Here is an 18,420-nt window from a genome sequence, read left to right as displayed (position 1 = left end):
GCCCGTCGAGGAGGGAGACCACTTGGCGGAGGCAGTGGGAGAGGCTCCAGACTCTATTGTGTCTCGTCAGAGGTGATGACCCCCCGCCCCCCTCACCCCCCTCCAAGTGGAACCCAATCACGCGAATGCCAGGTACAGATTTGAAGCGTTTTTTTTCCCCATTGGAAATACTGAAAAAACAAATGTTATGTTTGAGGATCAAAATGTTATCTTCTATCACATTATGTGGAAAATGCTATACAGCTTATTCACTATAGCCACCATTTATATGAATGAGAGAGACATATTATTATAATAAAAAAAAAAATTCTAGGAAGAATGTTATAATACAGTCATTTTTCAAGAAGAAACCAGAATATCACAATGAATTTTAGATGAAAATGTCAGAATAGCGGGAAAATGAAAATAATTTTCAAGATTTTTTTGACATTTGATTTGAAGAATAATAGCTGTGGTTTAAAAAGTCATGCCACCGGAAAATAAAGAGCCTCACAACGACAACCTTATGCCTTTTTCCAGCTTTTTGGTCAATGTTTGATTTAGGGAATTTGAGTCCCTTGTAGTCTTCTGTGAGCTAACAAGTGTGGAATTTCAGCAGGGGGGATGGGCGATTCCTGGGGGTGATGTCCAAAAATGCCAGTTGAGGTGCCAGCTGAAGAGCAGATGTTCTCCACAGGGGGGCGATGGGGGGGGGGGGGGGGGTGTCAAAGGAAACACCTCCGAGGCATCTTCTGCATCTTCTGGATGACGTCGTTACAAAGCAAGAGGCAGATGTCCGCATGCTTGAGGATTTATGAGCTTTTTGCAGCTTTTACAGTCCATAGGTGGGCGATGACCGCCCCCACACCCCCCCCCCTCCTTTCCCCCCTTCTCTCACAGACCACCAACACACTCTACTGTTTGACAAGTGAGCCGCAGCAAACAGTCAAGCAAATAATGAACACAATGAGACCTTTGGCTTGCCGGCTCTAGATAAGTCTCCGCCTCTTGTTTATATGCTGAAAGGGCTTTTAAAGGTGCTCGCGGCAGGCAGGTTGGTGGCAGCGCCGCTGGTGGGAGGGTGGAGTCAGGCCGGGGTCCAGCGGCGAGGACACGAGGAGACACTGCAAGCTGGCCTTGTTTTGTCACACGTCGACTGCAAGAAGACAGGAAGTCGGCTGCGGCGTGGGGGTGGGAGGGAATGAGAATCTAAATTCAAGCGGGCCACAAGAGGAAGCAGACATCATGAGCGTGGACGCAGGGGGACAGCGGCGGTACGTGTCCACCTTCAGGATGCACATCAAGTCTGGGAACGCGGCGAGAAGCGGCGACGGAGTGACGACAGACGCGGGTGAGGGCGATGCTTGGTTGTTTTATTGGAGGAGAGGCCTTGAAACTTCAACTTGATGACATCATCGGTTTGAGGGAGCAGCGAAATGGACTCAGAGGTTGACAGATTGATTGATTGATTGATTATACAGCAATAAACAACATCGCAAAACAACCTACGGACTGAAGGACTCAAACCCTATAGACCACTTTCTTTTGTCATATTCTATATTTAATACAGAGTAGCGATCCAACAGATGTGTGAATACTGGGCATTCGCTTAACGACGTATTTTTGCCATCGCAGTGCCTTCATGAGCTTACACATGACGCGTGTGTGTTTCCTTCACGTCTCTGCAAGCCTTCTTAGTGGTATTATGCTTGTGCAACGCAACAAGTTGAGTCAAAGTGCTTCCTTCAGCCTTGAAAGTGATAGAGCCCTGCTGTCAACCAGGCGTGAAAAAAAACACCGCCGGCAAACCTCTCGCGAGCGTCCCGGAAAGGTCAACACATAACACAAGTGTTATGTGTTGACGTCACTTGTTGTTGACAGTTATTCAGCTTTTCTTGCACCTCGATGGCCGTGGGGGGGGGGGGGGGGGGATTGTAATTGGTTTATCAAGTAACAGCATACAGTAAACGGTGACATCGTCTGGTTTGCGTACCGTCCAGGAGACCCTCCCTCTCGCCAACGTGCCGACCCACCTGTCTTCATGAGGCCGCTGCAGGACTGCTGTGTGGATGAAGGCGACGATATCACCCTAAGCGCTGTCCTCTCTGGGTGTCCGCCCGTCAAAGTCACATGGTTGCACAACGGTGAGGATCGGCGCAAAGCAATGGCTGTCGACATGAAAATAGAGAAGCACTATCAAAAGTAACCCATCAATTCAATTTTGACCCGAGCCGACCTCACCACCTAAACGTATTTAAAATGATCAGGTTTCACTTTGCTTGTGAAAAATGGTCCCTAAATATTTGAAGAGGGTAAAGCAATCAAAACAGATGCTAAGTACGTTTTGAAGTCTAGAGAAGACGTGCCTGAAACGGCAAAGTAACTCTTCTTTTTTGGTTTTGCAGTGGTCATTTTGGGGTCATTTTTGCAATTTTCAGGAGTCCTTCAAAAAGGATGCTAAATTGGATGTTGGGCCTCTGCTAACATGTCCATCATTTATCCCTCTCAAAACAAAAAGCACCGTTTCTTTGCCATGGCAAAATGGGGATGACAATACTACAGTACAAGACGACAAACAAAAATCTGACCTCAGCAAAGGTCATGTTGCCATTGGATACCTGACACGCACGTACACCGGACCATGCAAGTAAACCAGACCACAGGAATAGTTGGATTTGACTTGTAAAAACCACCGTGAAAAAAACAGCTACAAACGGGTGACGAGCAACGCAGATAGCGTCCAAGTCCAGATAAAGAGTCTTTGAAGATTGGGAAGAGGCCAGCTCATGTAATGCTCTGTAATCCAGAGATAACAGAACGAGCAAACTCACACTTCATTGCTGTTGTCGCAAAATGCACAACAGCCACGGGGACAGGCAAACGTGCTAAGCCAGAACTGGTGGTAGCGGGCAGAAACCTGATGGCATTTTCCAGGAGAACAGCTGGCCACAAAGACACATTTCTAGAAACGTGACCAGTGACTAACAGGATTCTTCCCTCACCATAAAGCAAAATCCGCTAACGAAAATGTGCCCACCCTGTGCCTCGTTCCCGGATGGCAGGTGAGGCGGCCCGTTTCGGAACCCCCATTCTGGACGGCGGCAACGTAAGCTTGGTCGTGCGCGAGTGCCTGCCAGAGGACGCTGGCGCATACACCTGCGTGGCGGAAAACGCGGCAGGGAAGACTTCCTGTTGCGCCGCCGTGTTTGTTAAAGGTGAGGACCAATGAGAGATCGTCCCGAAATCAACAGTGGTATTACTTAAACTCTTATCTTACCATTATTTGACCCAACAGACTTTGAAACTCTTTGTGGCGTACGGAGTGGAGCATCTGTAAATAAGAGCATTATGGGAAGCGGGAAGCCACCTCAGGCGCCAAAGGAAGGTCGGCACAACTCCAGAGGGTCCATTGGCACCTCCCCTACCAGTTCTGATCCGCAGAGTCCAGTCTCCTCTCCGCGAGGTTAAGATTATTTTTGGTTTTGGAAGATTCAGCCCCTAAAACTAGTTTAGCTAAGAAGCATTGAATTTGGTTGGCATGTTTATTTTGAGGAGCCACCAAAAAAAAGTTTCAAGAAGCCATGCCAAAACAAAAACAGAAAGTCTGCCATTTTGGTGTCAAGCGGCTCAGTAGCGCCCTCCAGAAGTTGCTTTTGAAAATTCAGCCCTGGAGGGCAGTTGTACTGGGCAAGTATTTTGGTATGCACATCCACATGAGCAGAGGCACAAAAAACTCGGAGGAATGCATGGCCAAAAGGCAGAAAAAAAATTCAGCCTTTGAAGACAGTTTTACCAAGGAGCATGAAAATTGGCATACTGTAGATAATGTCAGAAGTAGACCCACAAAAGACAGAAAAAGCCATTTTGTTTTAAGTGGCCCTTTAGCCAAAATAATGTCCTCCAGATTTTCTTGAATATCAAGCCCTGATCACAGTTTTTATTAGCAGCATGAAATTTTGTAGGATTTTTAGTAAACCCACAAAAACTCTAAAAAAAAACTTACACCAAAAGACGCAAAAAGCCTACTACAGTATTTTGCTTAGAAACAGCCATTTTGGCTCAGTGGTCCGCTCTGGATTTTTAATTTTTTTCTAGTTTCCCAGAGCAGCATGTAATTTTGTAGGCATGTCTAACATGACCCCGCCTACTGCCGGAAGACGGCTGGGATAGGCTCCAGCACGCCCGTGACCCCCAAGGAGCATAAGCGGCTCGAATAATGAATGGATGGATGTGTAACATGACTAGACCCACAAAAAGTCTCAAAAACCCATTGTAAGGATTATTTGACCATTTCCAGGGGTCCTCCCAAAAAGTACTTCCTTGAGACTTGAGCAAATGTCTTGTGGGAGCAAAAACAGGAAAATACATCATCTCCGGTGCTCGTGTGACCGCCGCACAACACGGAGATGTCAGCATATTTCTCCAGAGATTACAAGTGCCATGTAGGGAAGTAAATACGACAACACCACACCTCCAGCATCCCTCCTTTTAAAAAAAAAAACATCCTGTCTTTCCCTTGCAGAGGTCATTCCAAAGAAGAGAGCCAACTCAGGGACAGGTAAGATTGTTATTCATCGTTTTCTACTCCTTACTTATGCATGACTGGCCGCACTTCCTTGTACTGTGTATTTGCTCGGAATTTTAATGTTGGGTGTGTGCAGTAATAAATACATAAAAGTCTCTGGACCCTGGCCGTGACACTTACAGGATTGTTTGACGCTCTTGAAGAGCCATACAATTGTCCAAAATATATAACTTGTACTCTTGGTGTGTGTTCTGATGGTTTTTGGGTTTTTTTTAATCTACTTGACACATTTGGCAGCACAGCAGCTCTCTGTCGTCATTAGTTCGTTTTTATCTGACACGCCAGCTTCCTGCCTTGCAGTTTTGCACACACTCAATGCAAACTTAATGTTGTTTTTGTTGTCACTCGCCCGGGCAGGTCCGGCGTTGCGCTTGGACGACCCGCCGCAATTCGTGGAGGTGAAGGCGGGACATCGGGCACGCGTCACATGTCGATTCACCGGCAGCCCCCCTGTCGTGTCCTGCTGGATCCGAAACAAGGAGCAGGTGCTGTTATGTTTTCATCGTGTTGTATGAATGGCAACGGATATATTTGGAATGAATAAATCGTCATTTTTAGACAATGACGTATAATTGGGTCGGTTCCTGCTGCGACCCTGATGACCCCTCACGAAATGCGATCAATGTATGCATGTATTGACGAGCGCGGATGTGTGTTTGTTTTTGCGTGACCGCCTCGCAGATCGCGGACGGTCCCGAGGTTTGGACAGAGAACTCGGACGAGAGCAGCACGTTGGTCTTGGACGAGGCCGGGGCACAGCACACGGGGCGCTACACTGTGGTGGTCAAGGACCGCAAGAGCTCGGCCCAGCACACGCTCACCATCTCTGTCATAGGTAAGGACACACACGCACACACTAACACACGCAGGTCAGAAAGTGCCGCAGTGTAAGTAAACCTGTTCACCAGACAGGCCACAGCCTCCCGCCTCCTGTCCTCTGGTCTCCTTGGTGTCCGCCGGGAGCTTAGTGCTGTCCTGGTCGGGGCCCTGCTACGACGGGGGCAGCGCCGTGCTAGGCTACGCGGTAGAGGTCCGAGCCGAGGCCCGGGAGTGGAGCGAGCTCACGGCCCAGTGTACGAGTACGTCGTACCGGGTGTGCGGCGGCCTGCAGCCCGGGAAGGAGTACCGCTTCCGAGTTCGGGCCTACAACGCGGTGGGGGTCAGTGAGCCCGGACCAGCGTCGTCTGGGATCACCATGGACCACCAGGGTGAGCACTTTTTTTTTTTTTTTTTTTTTATAAATGTACACTTCTATCCGTTTGTTTTTATAGTTTTTCTCAGTCGCTTTGGTGAAAATCGTACGTTTCTCAAAAGAATTCGTACAAATAGCAAAATACCATGTAAATATTTGTGTCACTGAACATGTCAATGCCATCACAACGACAAGACTTTGTGTCATTGTGTACGGAGAAGACAGTCAAATTGCACTCACGCGATAATTAACTTTGCTACAATTACCTATAACATGACCTCCACAACAAATGAACTATTTCCTTAAAGTGGAAGTCAACGCAAACATTTTTTTTTCAAGAATATGTTTTATGCAAGCCCACTAGTTGAAAGAGTAGATTTTGATAAATATTGCATTTGTAGAATAAATGTTCATCCACTCGTTTTTAGCCATCTCTGGGGGCGGCCATTTTGTCACTTCTGTCAACTGAAAATGACATCACAACTGCTCACGACGACCAATCACGGCTCAGATTCAGAAAACAGGTCAGCCGTGATTGGTCGTTGTGAGCAGTTGTGATGTTCAATTTCACTCCACAGAAGACAAAATGGCCGCTCCCACAGATGGCTAAAAAAAAAGTGCATTTTGCTGCTTAACTTATATTCCACAAGCACAAAATGAATCAGAATGCCCTGTTTCAACTAGTGGGCCTTCTGGGAACATAGTCTTGAAAAAAAAATGTGTCCAATGTGAGAGGTCTTAGTTGCATCTGGTGCTTCTGAACTGTCCAGATTCCGAGGAAGCACATGAAGAAGAGGAAAACGAGACCCCTGACGCCATCGTCTCTATCGACTCTGCGCACAAAGTCACCGATCACTATGATGTTCAGGAGAAACTTGGGATGTGAGTCGCGTGCGGACAAAAATACCGAGACCCCTAATCATAAATCATTCATCCGTTAGTGCTGGATCTGCTTACCCAATACTTTTGTTCACTGGCCACTCGGACAGGGGTAAGTTTGGCCTGGTGTTCAAACTGAAGCACCGGCTGAGCGGCCGCGTGTGTGCCGGAAAGTTCTACAAAGGCCGACGCGCCAAGGAGAGGGAGGCGGCCCGCAAGGAGATCGAGCTAATGAACAAGCTCCGCCATCCCAAGTTGGTCCGCTGCCTGGCCGCCTACGACCACAAGCCCGACATAGTCATGGTCATGGAGTTGTGAGTACCGTTGCACTGCTTTTATACAGTTCTTGGGCCACTTCACTAGTGTCACCGGCAAAAAAAATGAAACGCGGTTGTATTTTAATAAAAGCTCTATGAAAGGTTGAATACCAAATCAAATGAATCAACATCTGAGGATCCTTCACTTGCACGTTAAGAGGGTGAAAAATGACACCGTGTGCGCAGCATCGCGGGCGGGGAGCTCTTCGAGCGCATCGTGGACGACAGCTTCGAGCACACGGAGCCGGCAAGCGCGCGCTACGTGCAGCAAATCCTGCAGGGCGTCTCCTTCATGCATCGGCAGCTCATCGTCCACTTGGACCTCAAACCTGAGAACGTCGTGTGCGTCGACACCAGCGGCACCGCCGTCAAGATCATCGACTTTGGACTGGCGACGCAACTCGGTACGTGCGCTCACGCCGGCGACTGGACCCGAGGAGACGTATTGTGGTTTTGACAATTTATACGACTTCACAGGCGCCTTAAAATTGGAATGTCTCTCATGTAGTATATGTAGTGCTTTGGTGCCATCTTGTGACATCTATAGTAGATTATAGCTCCTTTTAGGTGAAAGTCTACTTGCAGATTTTGGCTATTCATTGCAGGGCTCAATCCCAATCCCACTACAATTGTGAGAATTCACTGTATAAGGGGTTGAACGAGGTTGAAAAATCGAGTTATTCTCCACATTGAAAGTTTGAAGTCGCCTAATCGTTAATCATGTGTGTTTGTTTTCCAATTGGCCTATTTAAAGAGGACTTTTCATGAATTGACTTCTATTTGACTTTGATCCTACTTGACGCTGAAAAAGCAAATTTTACACAATATGTTGGCTTTAAATGTTTGACAGATGGCAAGACCGATCTGAGGGTGATGCAGGGGACCCCGGAGTTTGTGGCCCCTGAGGTGATCAACTACGAGCCCGTTTGCTTGGCCACGGACATGTGGAGCATCGGCGTCATCTGCTACATACTGTGAGTGGGCAACATTTAGCCGTGACCCCATTTCGTTCTTACGCCGAGACGTAAAGGTCAACACGAGGAGTTGAGTGATAGTGGGCGACCTTTGGACACATACAGGACGTCGCAGTCCTGCACCGCGTTAAAACAAGGCCTTCTTGTTCTTTTCCTTTCATCGTTGTTCACTTTTTTTTCCTTTCCTTCTGTTGGTTTCCCTTTTATTTTCTCGTCATTGCTTGTTTCTTTTCTTTTGATTTTTTTTTTTACCCTCTCTATTTCATTTTTCTCTCATCTCTCTCTTTTTTCTTCTCACCTTTTTCCTTTTTATATATTTTTTTGTTGTTTTTCCCCTTTTATTGTTCCTTTTCTTGTTTCTTTTCTAAAATGCAACAGCCTTTTCTACATCCGAGCCGCGCTGTTGACTTCAGCAAACCAGCCCAGACTTGTTATTGCCACCAAGTGGACACATGATAAATTGACATTCCTCTGCCTGTCTCGCCGTGCGTGTGTGTATTTGCAGATTAAGCGGCGAGTCGCCCTTCCAGGGAAGCAGCGACGCCGACACGCTGGCCTTGGTGACGGCGGCCCAGTGGGAGTTTGACGAGGAGAGCTTTGAGGACATCACGGACCAGGCTAAACATTTCATCGGCTCCTTGCTTGAGAAAGACCCCAGGTGATCTCATGACACATCACTCGGGGCATCCTACGGTGTGCAGGCGTACCTAATGCTGCGGCCCTCTCCTGTGTCCGTCCCGTAGGCGACGCATGTCCTGCGAAGACGCCCTGACTCACGCGTGGATGGCGGCGTTCGACTCGGCAGCTCCCGCCTCCACCAAGAGTCTTCCCAAGGAGAAGATGAAGCGCTTTCTCGCCAAGCAGAAATGGAAGGTAAACAACAAATTTTTTTTTAATCATTGGAGACTTTCATTTTATTGTTTATGTGCAGTATATTTCAAAGCTCATGATGCCCACGTATATGCATGTGAGGTGCAGGTATTATATTTGTTCAACACTGTTGCATCTGTGGCATTGAATGAGTCTGTGGAAGTCAACAAACGAGAATGTAGGGTTAGCTAACTATTAACTGGGTAAACCGTTAGCCGCCTTGCGTGTTGAGTGACGGTGTCCGTTGAGGCCATCAGAAGGTGGTCGAAGAACTTGTGTTTACTGTATGTTGTTCAATAAAGTGATTGAAAGTGCACTGTATGTTGATCCTTGACTACCTGTGCAGGGATTACAATTTTTTTTTTGTAACTAGCAGTGGTAGGCTCCATTAAATTAGCTAACGATGTTGACATGACATACCACGGACATGAAGTTAGTTTGCAAAAGGCACATAGCAGATTTACTTGGGCATTGATTTCAAAACCCAACTATTTGTTACAAAACATGACAAAGTACATTTTACATAGTTTAAGGTTAATTTCAAGATGTGTCGTCCTGACAGAAAGCAGGCAAGGCCATGCTGGCATTGAAGAGAATGGCTTTACTGAGCAAAGGGGACAGCACTTGTTCTCCCTCCAGCCCTGCAGAAGGTGACGGATGATAGCTTTTTTTTTTTTTTTTTTCATTTTTTATTTTCTCATCAGCTGTTTCACATCCTTCTTTCTTTCATTCCTGGCTCAAGAGTGCCCAGCGACGGAAGTCGCCCTGCTCTCGTTGGAGCGCAAGATGCAGGGACCCCCACGCTTCACCAAGACCTTGCAGGACCAAACAGTCTGCACGGGGGTCAGCGCTCACCTCGACTGTCACCTCGCGGGTACGTGCTCACAGAAATCACGTCTAAGTCGTCTTTCCACGTCAACGTGAATGTAAGACTTTTCGGAAAGTAGGTGAGTTAGGTTTATCAGAGACTTTGATGTTTCAGTCGGACTACATTTCTATCATCTTTGTCGAATTTAGGATATCCTGACCCAGATGTGGTGTGGCTGTGCGGAGAGGAACCCATGGAGGAGTCGCCCACCGTCCGGATCGAGTACGAGGAAAACGGCCGCTGCACGCTGATCCTCGCCGAAGCGGGCCTACACCACTCCAACGTTTACACCTGCAAAGCCACCAATGACCACGGAGAGACTTCCTGCTCGGCGTCGCTCGTTGTCCGAGATTCAGGCTAAACTTTTTTTTTTTATTTTTTACTACAGTCCACGTCCTGCATGTGACATCATCTTCTTTAATATACCGCGAAAACAGGGGTGGCCAAGTCCGGTCCTCAAGAGCCACAATCCAGCCTGTTTTAGTTTTATGCCTACGGCAACACACCTGATTCAAATCATCAGGCTCATTATCAGGCTTTTGCAAATCTTGCTGATGAGCTGATCATTTGAAACAGGTGTGTGGCCGGACTGTGCTAAAACATCAAGGTGCGAAGATGGTGTTCTCACAAGAATTGTAAACAAAATATCTTGGGGGGTTAGTCACTAGGAAAAGAAAAAAAAAAAAGTTTAGTTTTTAAGGTAATGTAACCCAATAGCGGAAGTTGATGGTTTATTTTTTAAGCGTTTGTACAAAAATGTGAATTAGTTGAAAAAAGCAAAATGTTTGTGATTTGTCATTTTTAAGAACACAACCCAGTTTGGGAAGTTGTTATATGCATAAAAATTGGTAAGGTTGGTGTTCTTGCAAGCATTTATTAGGATTTTGTACCAAAAAAAGGGAGGCAATTAGAGGAAAAAATTACATAATTCAGGGGTAACTAAAAATCTCAGTATTATAACATACTACCTGTGAATTTAGTATTTTTCCAACAATTCTTTAAGATTTTGTACAAAAAAGCGATGCAATTAGTAAAATAAACGACATATTTTGAGTTAGTTGAAAAGGATCAACTTCAATAATAATCACATAACGTTAAACAAATTAGAAGCACGAGAAGTCATTAAAAAAAGACTTTAATTAAAAAAACTAGTTGTGGACAAATAAAAAGCATCAGAAAACATTTGTGTACAAACCAGTCAAAAATAAATTAGATTGTGACTAATAAATACACAATTACTCTATGTGAAAGTCTAGTTTTGTGCGTGTGTGGGTGAGGCGTGGGGGGGAGGGATTAGTCATGTAGACCGGCGCCTCAATGTTGCCTCCTGCTGGTGGCCGAAGAGCGCGGCTGCCCGTGACTCGAAGGCGCCAACCATCTGCTTGACCACCTCGTCAAAGAAGAGGCCGGCCAGCCGAGAATGAAGCAGCGACTTGAATTCAAAGGACACCTGCGGATTGAAGGCACAATGTGTTATCTAAATGAAAAACTCTTTTTTTTTTTTTTTTTAATTTTAATCCATAATACAGTTTCACTGAATTAAATATTTCCTGGATGCTCATCTAAAGCTATTTTCAACCTGCAAGGCCAGCAGTTAATCGCTACTAAATTTAAAAGGACAACGGGAATGCTCCCGTTCATGCATCCATTGACAAGAGCACTCACTCGAGAGAAGACCTCCACCAAGGCTTAACAATAAAAAAAAATGTAATATGTGAATGGACTTACATAGAAATGCACTTTGCAGGAGTCCGGTGTCTCTTTGGGTCCTGGCTCAAACTTCCAGTTTGTCTCAAGATGGCTGAAGAGGGATCCGTCGGTACACAACGCCTTTTGGACAACAATATATCTTAGCTAAGAGACTAGCGTTTATATGTTTAGGAGTGTCTGGTTTGTTAATGGAAGTTACGGAGAGTCTTTGCCACCTGGGCATGAAGGTGCACTTTCAGGGATTTTGTTTTCCCCCCAAATTGAATGATCTGTAGGTTATTGACATTTACAGGTAATAATTATACAAAATTTTAGGTGAGCCAGCAATTACGGGCATTTTTTTCCTCTGTGTCCAATGCTCGACTTCATTTCACAATGGATGGATGACCCAGTCAGAGATTATGCAGCAATTATGTTTATGCAAATCACTAAAACGCCCATTTGCCATTGTACCAATGTCCCCATTAAAATGAAAAGCAACGTTTTTGCCACTCACTCTGACTTGGTGGTTGGGCACAACGGTGACGTTGGAGGTGTAGCGCTCCAGCACGGGCGGGAATCCGATCTCCAGCTCGGCTCGGACGTCGCCGCCCTTGCCTGCGATGACGCGCGAGCTCTTGCACCAGGGCACAAAGTGCTGGTACTGCTCTACGTTGGACACAACGGTGAACATTTGCTCCGGCGTGTACCTGGAAACACAACGATGCGCACAATTAGAGTTGTCCAATATAATCGCATCATTTTCAGCTGATTGTCTTGGGTGGAAAAGATCAGATTTTTATTATTTTATTTACGAAATCCCGGCACAAAAAAAAAAATACACGCCCAGCTCACTAACGAGTGTGCACGGCGGCATGCTAAGGCGGCTGAATTGCCAGTACGACTTATTCATGATGGAATCTTGCCAAAAATGAAATGTTATTGGTTTGTTTGCATTGTTACTTTGTGCCGCACCACTCATACAGTATGGGCAGACACTCAAAGTCAAATTACTGGGAAAAAACGTTTGAGTCACTCACCCCAAGGTCCGGCTCTCGGCATACGAGGTTCTGCGGCGAGTGATGGGTGCGGACAAGTTGATGAAGGTGCGACGGGGGGTGTTGATGGGGAAGGAGGCACACTCAGGCAGGGTTGCCCTCGTCAGTGTCAGGAAGCCACCAGGACAAACGTGTCTGACAGAAGAAAACACCAATCATGAGGTGGGTGTGTTATGATATCAATTTGTATAATACAGACCAGGGGTGAGCAATTCGGGTCCTTTGAATCAATGTGTTGCAGCAGGGATACACGCTTGGTACAGACGATATGGTACGTAGTGGAAAATTTTTAATCTGTTATAGCATAAATTAGGATGTGTGTCAGAAAACTTCCAGGACTTCTGTCACCAAAGATATATTTTAAATCCAAACGACACACTATACATTTTCCCATCCAAAATAAACCCCCATGGAGTTAGTCGCCCATGAAAAGGTGAGTAAGGAGGTTGCTCAAGCATGATGTTCTTCTGGGGCTAGGAACTTTCGGATGCTCGGGCCATGGTGAAGTAGTCACGAGGTGAACTGCCACAACTCTCGCTTCTTCTCGCACACTGAACGAAGCAAATTCCACAAGTACTTTTTTAGACATCCTGGTTGAGCGTCTGGTCCACACTGAAGGGGAAAATTCGTTTGAAATGTATCTTTTGTGACACCAGTCCTGAAACCTTTCTGACAAACCTTAATAGTAATAAGGACAAAAGAGTATGTCATGGTATAGAGCAGTATGTTACAGTACAATGGAATGTGATATACTGTACTTAAAAAAGGGAACTATCATTTGAGCATATTATAATTTCATATTAATAGCCTCTATATGCAGACTATATTTACATATGAACCTACTTGACACAATTAGCCCTATGACAATTTAATTCTGAAAATTAAAATAAATTAAAAAAAAAATTAAAACCATTTTTAAATGAAGTTATTGTGGAGTAAGCAACATCAATCAACAGAAGTGTAAACAATAACATTTATAGTAACAACAAATGATCGAATCTGCGGACATTTCAGTCAAAATTAACATTTGGCATCAGCCATCGCTTTTCCTTTTTGTGTGCTCACCTGGCATTTCCTCGTTTCGATTTTCCACGAATAAACTCGGTCGAGTTGACTTCAAGAACATCCAAAAGAGTCCCGACGAGCCGTTGAGTTGATTTACGGGACAAAAACATTTCTATCGATTTAAAAAAAAAATCAAACTATATCGAGTTTCCCTGGAAGGTGTTTGGCCAGCGTTTCGATCGCCGACCGGCTGATTTTACAACTCCATAATGGGACCGCCCACCACTACCGTGACGTCGCCGTAACCTGGCCAATCACAGCGCGAGGCTGTCAGATTTGTATATTTTTGCCTGACTGTAAATGAATCAAAACGTGACGAATTTATGGCGCAACAATTTCATGATCACTAGACGTCACAATCATCGGATTCGTTTATCTACTGTACACGTTTGTTATTATGGTTTTAATTAGTCAATCATCGATCAAAACATACCATACAAACAATTATTATTACAACTATTAAGTTTTATAGTAAGCAGAGTAAAAGTCGCTGAATTACGCAACTTTTATTCCGTCTTTAACTGAATTAAGCATTAGTTCAACAACCAATTGTTGTATTTAGAAGAATTAAGTGCGTTTTTGTATAAACTAAGTTTGAGATCACCTGACCAACAGTGTGGCTTTGAGGAAATGCATGACGGGAAGTTGTGTGTGTGCCGCGTGAGAAGAGGACTTTGCTTCCACTGCCAACTACCCTCAAATATATAGTGAGGTGTCATTTCGAAAAAAAAAAAAAAAAAGTGCCACATAGCCAAATGACTTTACTGATAAACAAAAGTTACATTCAAATGTTCAGTTCTCCAAAAATGATTTCTATTACTTTTCTAAATGTTATTATTGATAACTACTTCCAATAAGGAATTTAATGTTTAATATCAGTCATTTCCTTTGAGGAACTCGCGTTCAAGTTGCGCAACAACGGTGAGTCAGCTTCATTTCCCCGAAATGCAAAGTGACAAAATGGACAATGCGTCGATGTCACTGCTCGTCGGACGAGAAGACGAGTTTGCTCATGGCGCTGATGTACAGGAGGCCGTCCGGCTGCGTGACCTTCAACTCGGTCAGAGGGGGCACCGCCCCGCTGGTGAAGTACCTGAAGGCCGGGCTGGGTGACTGCATGGCATCCAAAAATACCTGAGCAAAAAAGGACTGAGTCACTGTTAACAGTGTTCAACAGACATCTGCAGCTCACGAGTCATCTCTTCACATGTCAAGACTCGCACGCCATCTCAAGGAGAGCCAACAGATAGAAAGCCTACCTTGACAACGATAGTAATGGTCATTTTTAATTGACATTGGCAGTTTCATTGAACTCTAAATCGTCCATAGGAGTCAATGGTTGTTTGTGTTTAAAATGTTCGACAAATTCAGGTCATCCGAAAGTCAGTCCGGCTGACCCACGACCCGAATGGGGACAAATGCACTTAAAAACTTAAAAATGGATGGATGACCGAAATAAAGTTACTTCATTAAATTTAGAGACAATTTGAGCCCGAATTGTTTGTTAGTAATTGTTCAAACACTGAATGATGTCACTTTCCTCCGAGTATGTCATCTGCAAAGCAACACTTTACCTTAACGATGTCCTCCGTGTCCTGCGCTGCATTCTGGAAGACATAACTGCAATGTTGCAGGTATCTCTCGTACAGGCCCAGCGTGTGCGCGTCCACGTGTTGCAGGGACGGATCCCCAAGCTCCGCCTTTTTCAGGTTGACCAGGAAGTCGGTGTTGACGGGGCCGCACTCGATCAGGCTAACACTAAACCGCAGATGGTATTTAATCAGCGTCCCGAGTATGACGTAACAATTCAAGATGTTTTGGACACTGACTAGATGTTGAAATGTTGCAGGAGAACGGCCAAGCTCTCGCACGCTCCCTCAACGGCGAACTTGCTGGCGCAGTAGACCTCGTTAAAGGGAAGGCCTGTGAGACAAGATGATGATAGTTTGTTTCAGAACAACACCATCCAGGAGATGATCCAGTTTCGCTTTTCCGCATAATGAAGCACCTCAATTCACTTCAACATAGTTCCTTGGCCCAAGAAACAACAGAAATAATTTAAGTGTGTGCTTTAGCCTGATAAAGGTTTTGAAAGACCAAACGAAACAAATTCAGATTCCAATCGGCGTGTTCTCACCATGAAGGCCCCCAATGCTGCCGGTGACCAGGATACGACCACCACGCTGAGCCTTCATCCCGGGCAGGAAGGCCTTGATGGTCTGGATGGTGCCCAGAAGGTTGACTTCCAGAATTTGCTTCATGGAGTCCAGAGAGTGAGCCTCCAGCGGGCCCATCAAACCCACACCGGCATTACAGACTGAAAGAAACAATTAGGTGAGTTGCTAATTAAAAAATACACACTCAGGAACCGCTTCAGTCAAACACAAAGTAGTCCGAAAAATAAATACGTCAGCTACAGTATCACAGTTGCGGAAAAAGAAGTCAAAAATAGTCAAAACAATAGTAAATGTAAATTGCTAGTTGAACGTCAAGGGCGATGAATGCTGTCGTAGTCTATTCTTGACTTTACATCAGATTCCGAATTCTCCGACTGTGGACATCCCACGCTAGCCAAAGCACTGAGAACGCACCGAGAATGTCCACTCGCTTCTCCGCAACCTTGTCCCTAGCGTCCAGGATGGACTGGTGGTCCGTGACGTCCATCTGAAGAATGTCCAGCGTGTCCTTGTGCAGGCCTTTGACGCTCTCCAGAAGGCGCTCCTTCTTGGCCAGGTTCCTCATGGTGGCGTACACTTGGAAACACAGGCATAGAAGCATTGATTGGATGACCGGACCCTAGCAGGTCAATGAATTTAACATGCATGTTTTGGGGAGGAAGTCGGTACCAGAAGCAAACACACACAGGAAAACAGCAAAGTCCACACAAGGGCCAGAACCGAGATCCAATGGCAGATTCCGAGATTCAAGCCCCGAACCTCAGAACAGCGAGACAGTCATGCTAACCACTAGCACACCGTGCTGTCCCTATAAGTGCCTTCAAAGAAAAAATGCCGTCACCTTTGAATGTTTGTTCCGGGTCCGAAGCCAAGCGGACCGCCAGGCTGAGGCCGATGCCGGACGAGCAGCCAGTGATCAAGACCACCTTCTTGTCCATGCCGCCAACGTTATGAGAGACAACTGAAGGTTGTCTTTCCCCATCTCTGGTCTCACAAGGCCACTTCATCCCCAAACATCTTCGCATTATCAGCCACCTGCAGTCCTCCCGTTACATTCCCACGTCCTTGTTGCCCGTGTGTTTTTCATGTGGACTTAATGTCATGCGCTCATTCGGAAAAAAGGCTCGACTGGTAATAGCTGTGAATGTGTCTTTATGACCAGAAGGGGGCAGCAGAACTTCATGAAACATGCCACAGTAAAAGGACGCTTACTCTTGAGAGCTCCATTGAACAAAACAAGATCAGTCGAGTTGAGTTGGCCAAAGTAGTGTCATCTAGAGATGTGGATGATGTGCGGCAATTGTTATTTATGCTTAATTTTTGATAAATCGTTGAATAGTTCCATCTCTGGATCACTGCTTCCAGCCTATCCAAGGCAAAGTTAATTGATAGGGGGATTTTATCGCTCCCGTGAATCCTGTTCAGGTTATACAAAAGCTGCATTCCCACATCCAAACAGTCACTGAGTGGGAACTGTTTTGAATTCTTGACAGTAAACAAGGATTACTTGCGTAAAATACAATTTGATTTCAAGGGTGGACGAGTGGTTAGCACATGTGCCTTACAATTCTAATGCGTTTGTGAGGTTTCATTCCCAAAACATGCATGTGAGGTTCATTCAAGAATAGAAATTGTCCATAAGTGTAAATTAGAGCGTGAAAGTTTGTTTGCCCCCTGCATTTAGCTGGTAACAAGTCCAGGGTGTATTGATTCAAATTGTATTCAAATAAATACATAAAACAACAATAAAAAGCCAATCTATCGGCAATATCAGTTGGTCAACACAAAGTTATATTATTGTTTTTGTTTTGTTTTTTGCACGCAGCTACAAAACAGAGAATAACATTCAAAACATTACCACTTAAAACATTTGACCATAACATTCTTGGGGCAATACAGAGGAAGAAAAAAAACCTCAAAAGTGCCTCTTATGCAAGAAAGTGATTTGGTACAAAGGAATTACACAGCCCTACAGCATTATATTCTACAACCAAAGTGTTTTATGGTACAAACACACGAGAGGAGCGGTAATTGTTTTATGTTTTAAAATGTAACGTATGTGTCACATGCCTGCCTGACGGGAGGCGTGAACGATGTTCAAAGAAAAACAGTTGACATACCGTCTGTCGCTGTTCAGTCTCACTAAATGACGTATTCCATTGTCAGGTTATTAAAAAGATGTGAAGAAATTGACTTGTTTAGCTGATGATTCTTTTTTTTTTTTAGCCCTCAATACCAAAATCGGCACATCATGTGTTAAGTCTTGAGACACTTTTATTTCCCTTAACTTCATGTGGCATTGGCACGCCACATGATGTGATCATACTTGTTCCTACTGCTTTCTGGCTTTTTTACAAGCGGATTTGTCTTTAAAAAAAAAAAAACGGGGGTGGGGGAGTGTGAATGACTTAAGTGAAAAAGCAAGTTCAGAGCCGCCTGAACCGTACAATAATGAAACAATCACCTGGAGTTGAGTTTCTTACTACACTTAGTCTATTAAATCCCGACGGCCAAGGGCCAAGTGGAGGCCTGGAAATACTCTATAAACACCTCGCGGAGAAGCGTTAAACCTCTCAGCTCCAGGGAATGTCATTCAGGAACTGTTTTTTTAAATTTTTTTTATATATGGTATGAAAAGATGTTGAGTTTGTTAGGAATGTAAGGCATCAGGTTGGGGTTAAAACAGAAGCATTCAGAGTATTGAGAGAGTGAATAACAAGAACTGACATCTCCCCAGTGTCGGGCCATGTGCAGCGCCTTTGCATGG

General features: G+C 45.0%; 3 protein-coding genes across 6 annotated transcripts; 1 reads left to right on the top strand and 2 right to left on the bottom strand.

Moving 5' to 3' along the window:
• The first annotated feature begins 1,025 nt into the window (after nucleotides 1–1,025).
• mylk5 (myosin, light chain kinase 5) lies at nucleotides 1,026–11,858 on the top strand. 2 transcript variants are annotated; one of them, XM_086055612.1, is made up of 17 exons: nucleotides 1,026–1,330; nucleotides 1,980–2,123; nucleotides 3,042–3,194; nucleotides 3,275–3,442; nucleotides 4,502–4,537; nucleotides 4,922–5,049; nucleotides 5,246–5,399; nucleotides 5,473–5,772; nucleotides 6,527–6,638; nucleotides 6,746–6,949; nucleotides 7,139–7,356; nucleotides 7,803–7,926; nucleotides 8,432–8,584; nucleotides 8,670–8,799; nucleotides 9,359–9,446; nucleotides 9,539–9,722; nucleotides 9,814–9,953. In XM_086055612.1, the coding sequence occupies exons 1-16, from the start codon at nucleotides 1,225–1,227 to the stop codon at nucleotides 9,718–9,720; spliced, it is 2,400 nt and encodes a 799-aa protein (XP_085911738.1). In that variant the 5' UTR covers nucleotides 1,026–1,224; the 3' UTR covers nucleotides 9,721–9,722; nucleotides 9,814–9,953. The 2 variants fall into 2 exon arrangements, with proteins under 2 accessions (XP_085911738.1, XP_085911739.1); XM_086055613.1 differs by having other exon boundaries at nucleotides 1,036–1,330; nucleotides 9,539–9,670; nucleotides 9,814–11,858.
• LOC147134265 (coenzyme Q-binding protein COQ10 homolog, mitochondrial) lies at nucleotides 10,783–14,112 on the bottom strand. The gene is made up of 5 exons (XM_086055618.1): nucleotides 13,477–14,112; nucleotides 12,394–12,546; nucleotides 11,871–12,063; nucleotides 11,393–11,494; nucleotides 10,783–11,114 (listed from the first exon to the last, which is right to left on the bottom strand). Exons 1-5 carry the CDS (start codon nucleotides 13,584–13,586, stop codon nucleotides 10,962–10,964), a joined length of 711 nt encoding a protein of 236 aa, XP_085911744.1. The 5' UTR covers nucleotides 13,587–14,112; the 3' UTR covers nucleotides 10,783–10,961.
• Nucleotides 14,113–14,220: 108 nt separating this feature from the next.
• hsd17b1 (hydroxysteroid (17-beta) dehydrogenase 1) lies at nucleotides 14,221–17,658 on the bottom strand. Of its 3 annotated transcripts, none has more exons than XM_086055615.1 (6): nucleotides 16,495–17,658; nucleotides 16,068–16,229; nucleotides 15,614–15,793; nucleotides 15,306–15,399; nucleotides 15,051–15,234; nucleotides 14,221–14,610 (listed from the first exon to the last, which is right to left on the bottom strand). In XM_086055615.1, the coding sequence occupies exons 1-6, from the start codon at nucleotides 16,676–16,678 to the stop codon at nucleotides 14,455–14,457; spliced, it is 960 nt and encodes a 319-aa protein (XP_085911741.1). In that variant the 5' UTR covers nucleotides 16,679–17,658; the 3' UTR covers nucleotides 14,221–14,454. The 3 variants fall into 3 exon arrangements, with proteins under 3 accessions (XP_085911741.1, XP_085911742.1, XP_085911743.1); XM_086055616.1 differs by lacking the exon at nucleotides 16,495–17,658 and adding an exon at nucleotides 16,323–16,487; XM_086055617.1 differs by lacking the exon at nucleotides 16,495–17,658 and adding an exon at nucleotides 16,340–16,470.
• Between the last annotated feature and the right edge of the window lie 762 nt (nucleotides 17,659–18,420).

The sequence above is a fragment of the Filicampus tigris genome, chromosome 16 (genome assembly GCF_054856515.1).
Source record: "Filicampus tigris isolate MCC_2025a chromosome 16, RoL_Ftig_1.0, whole genome shotgun sequence".
Lineage (NCBI taxonomy): Eukaryota > Metazoa > Chordata > Actinopteri > Syngnathiformes > Syngnathidae > Filicampus > Filicampus tigris.
Note: the sequence above shows the minus strand (reverse complement) of the source record. Positions and strands in the feature narration are given on the sequence as shown.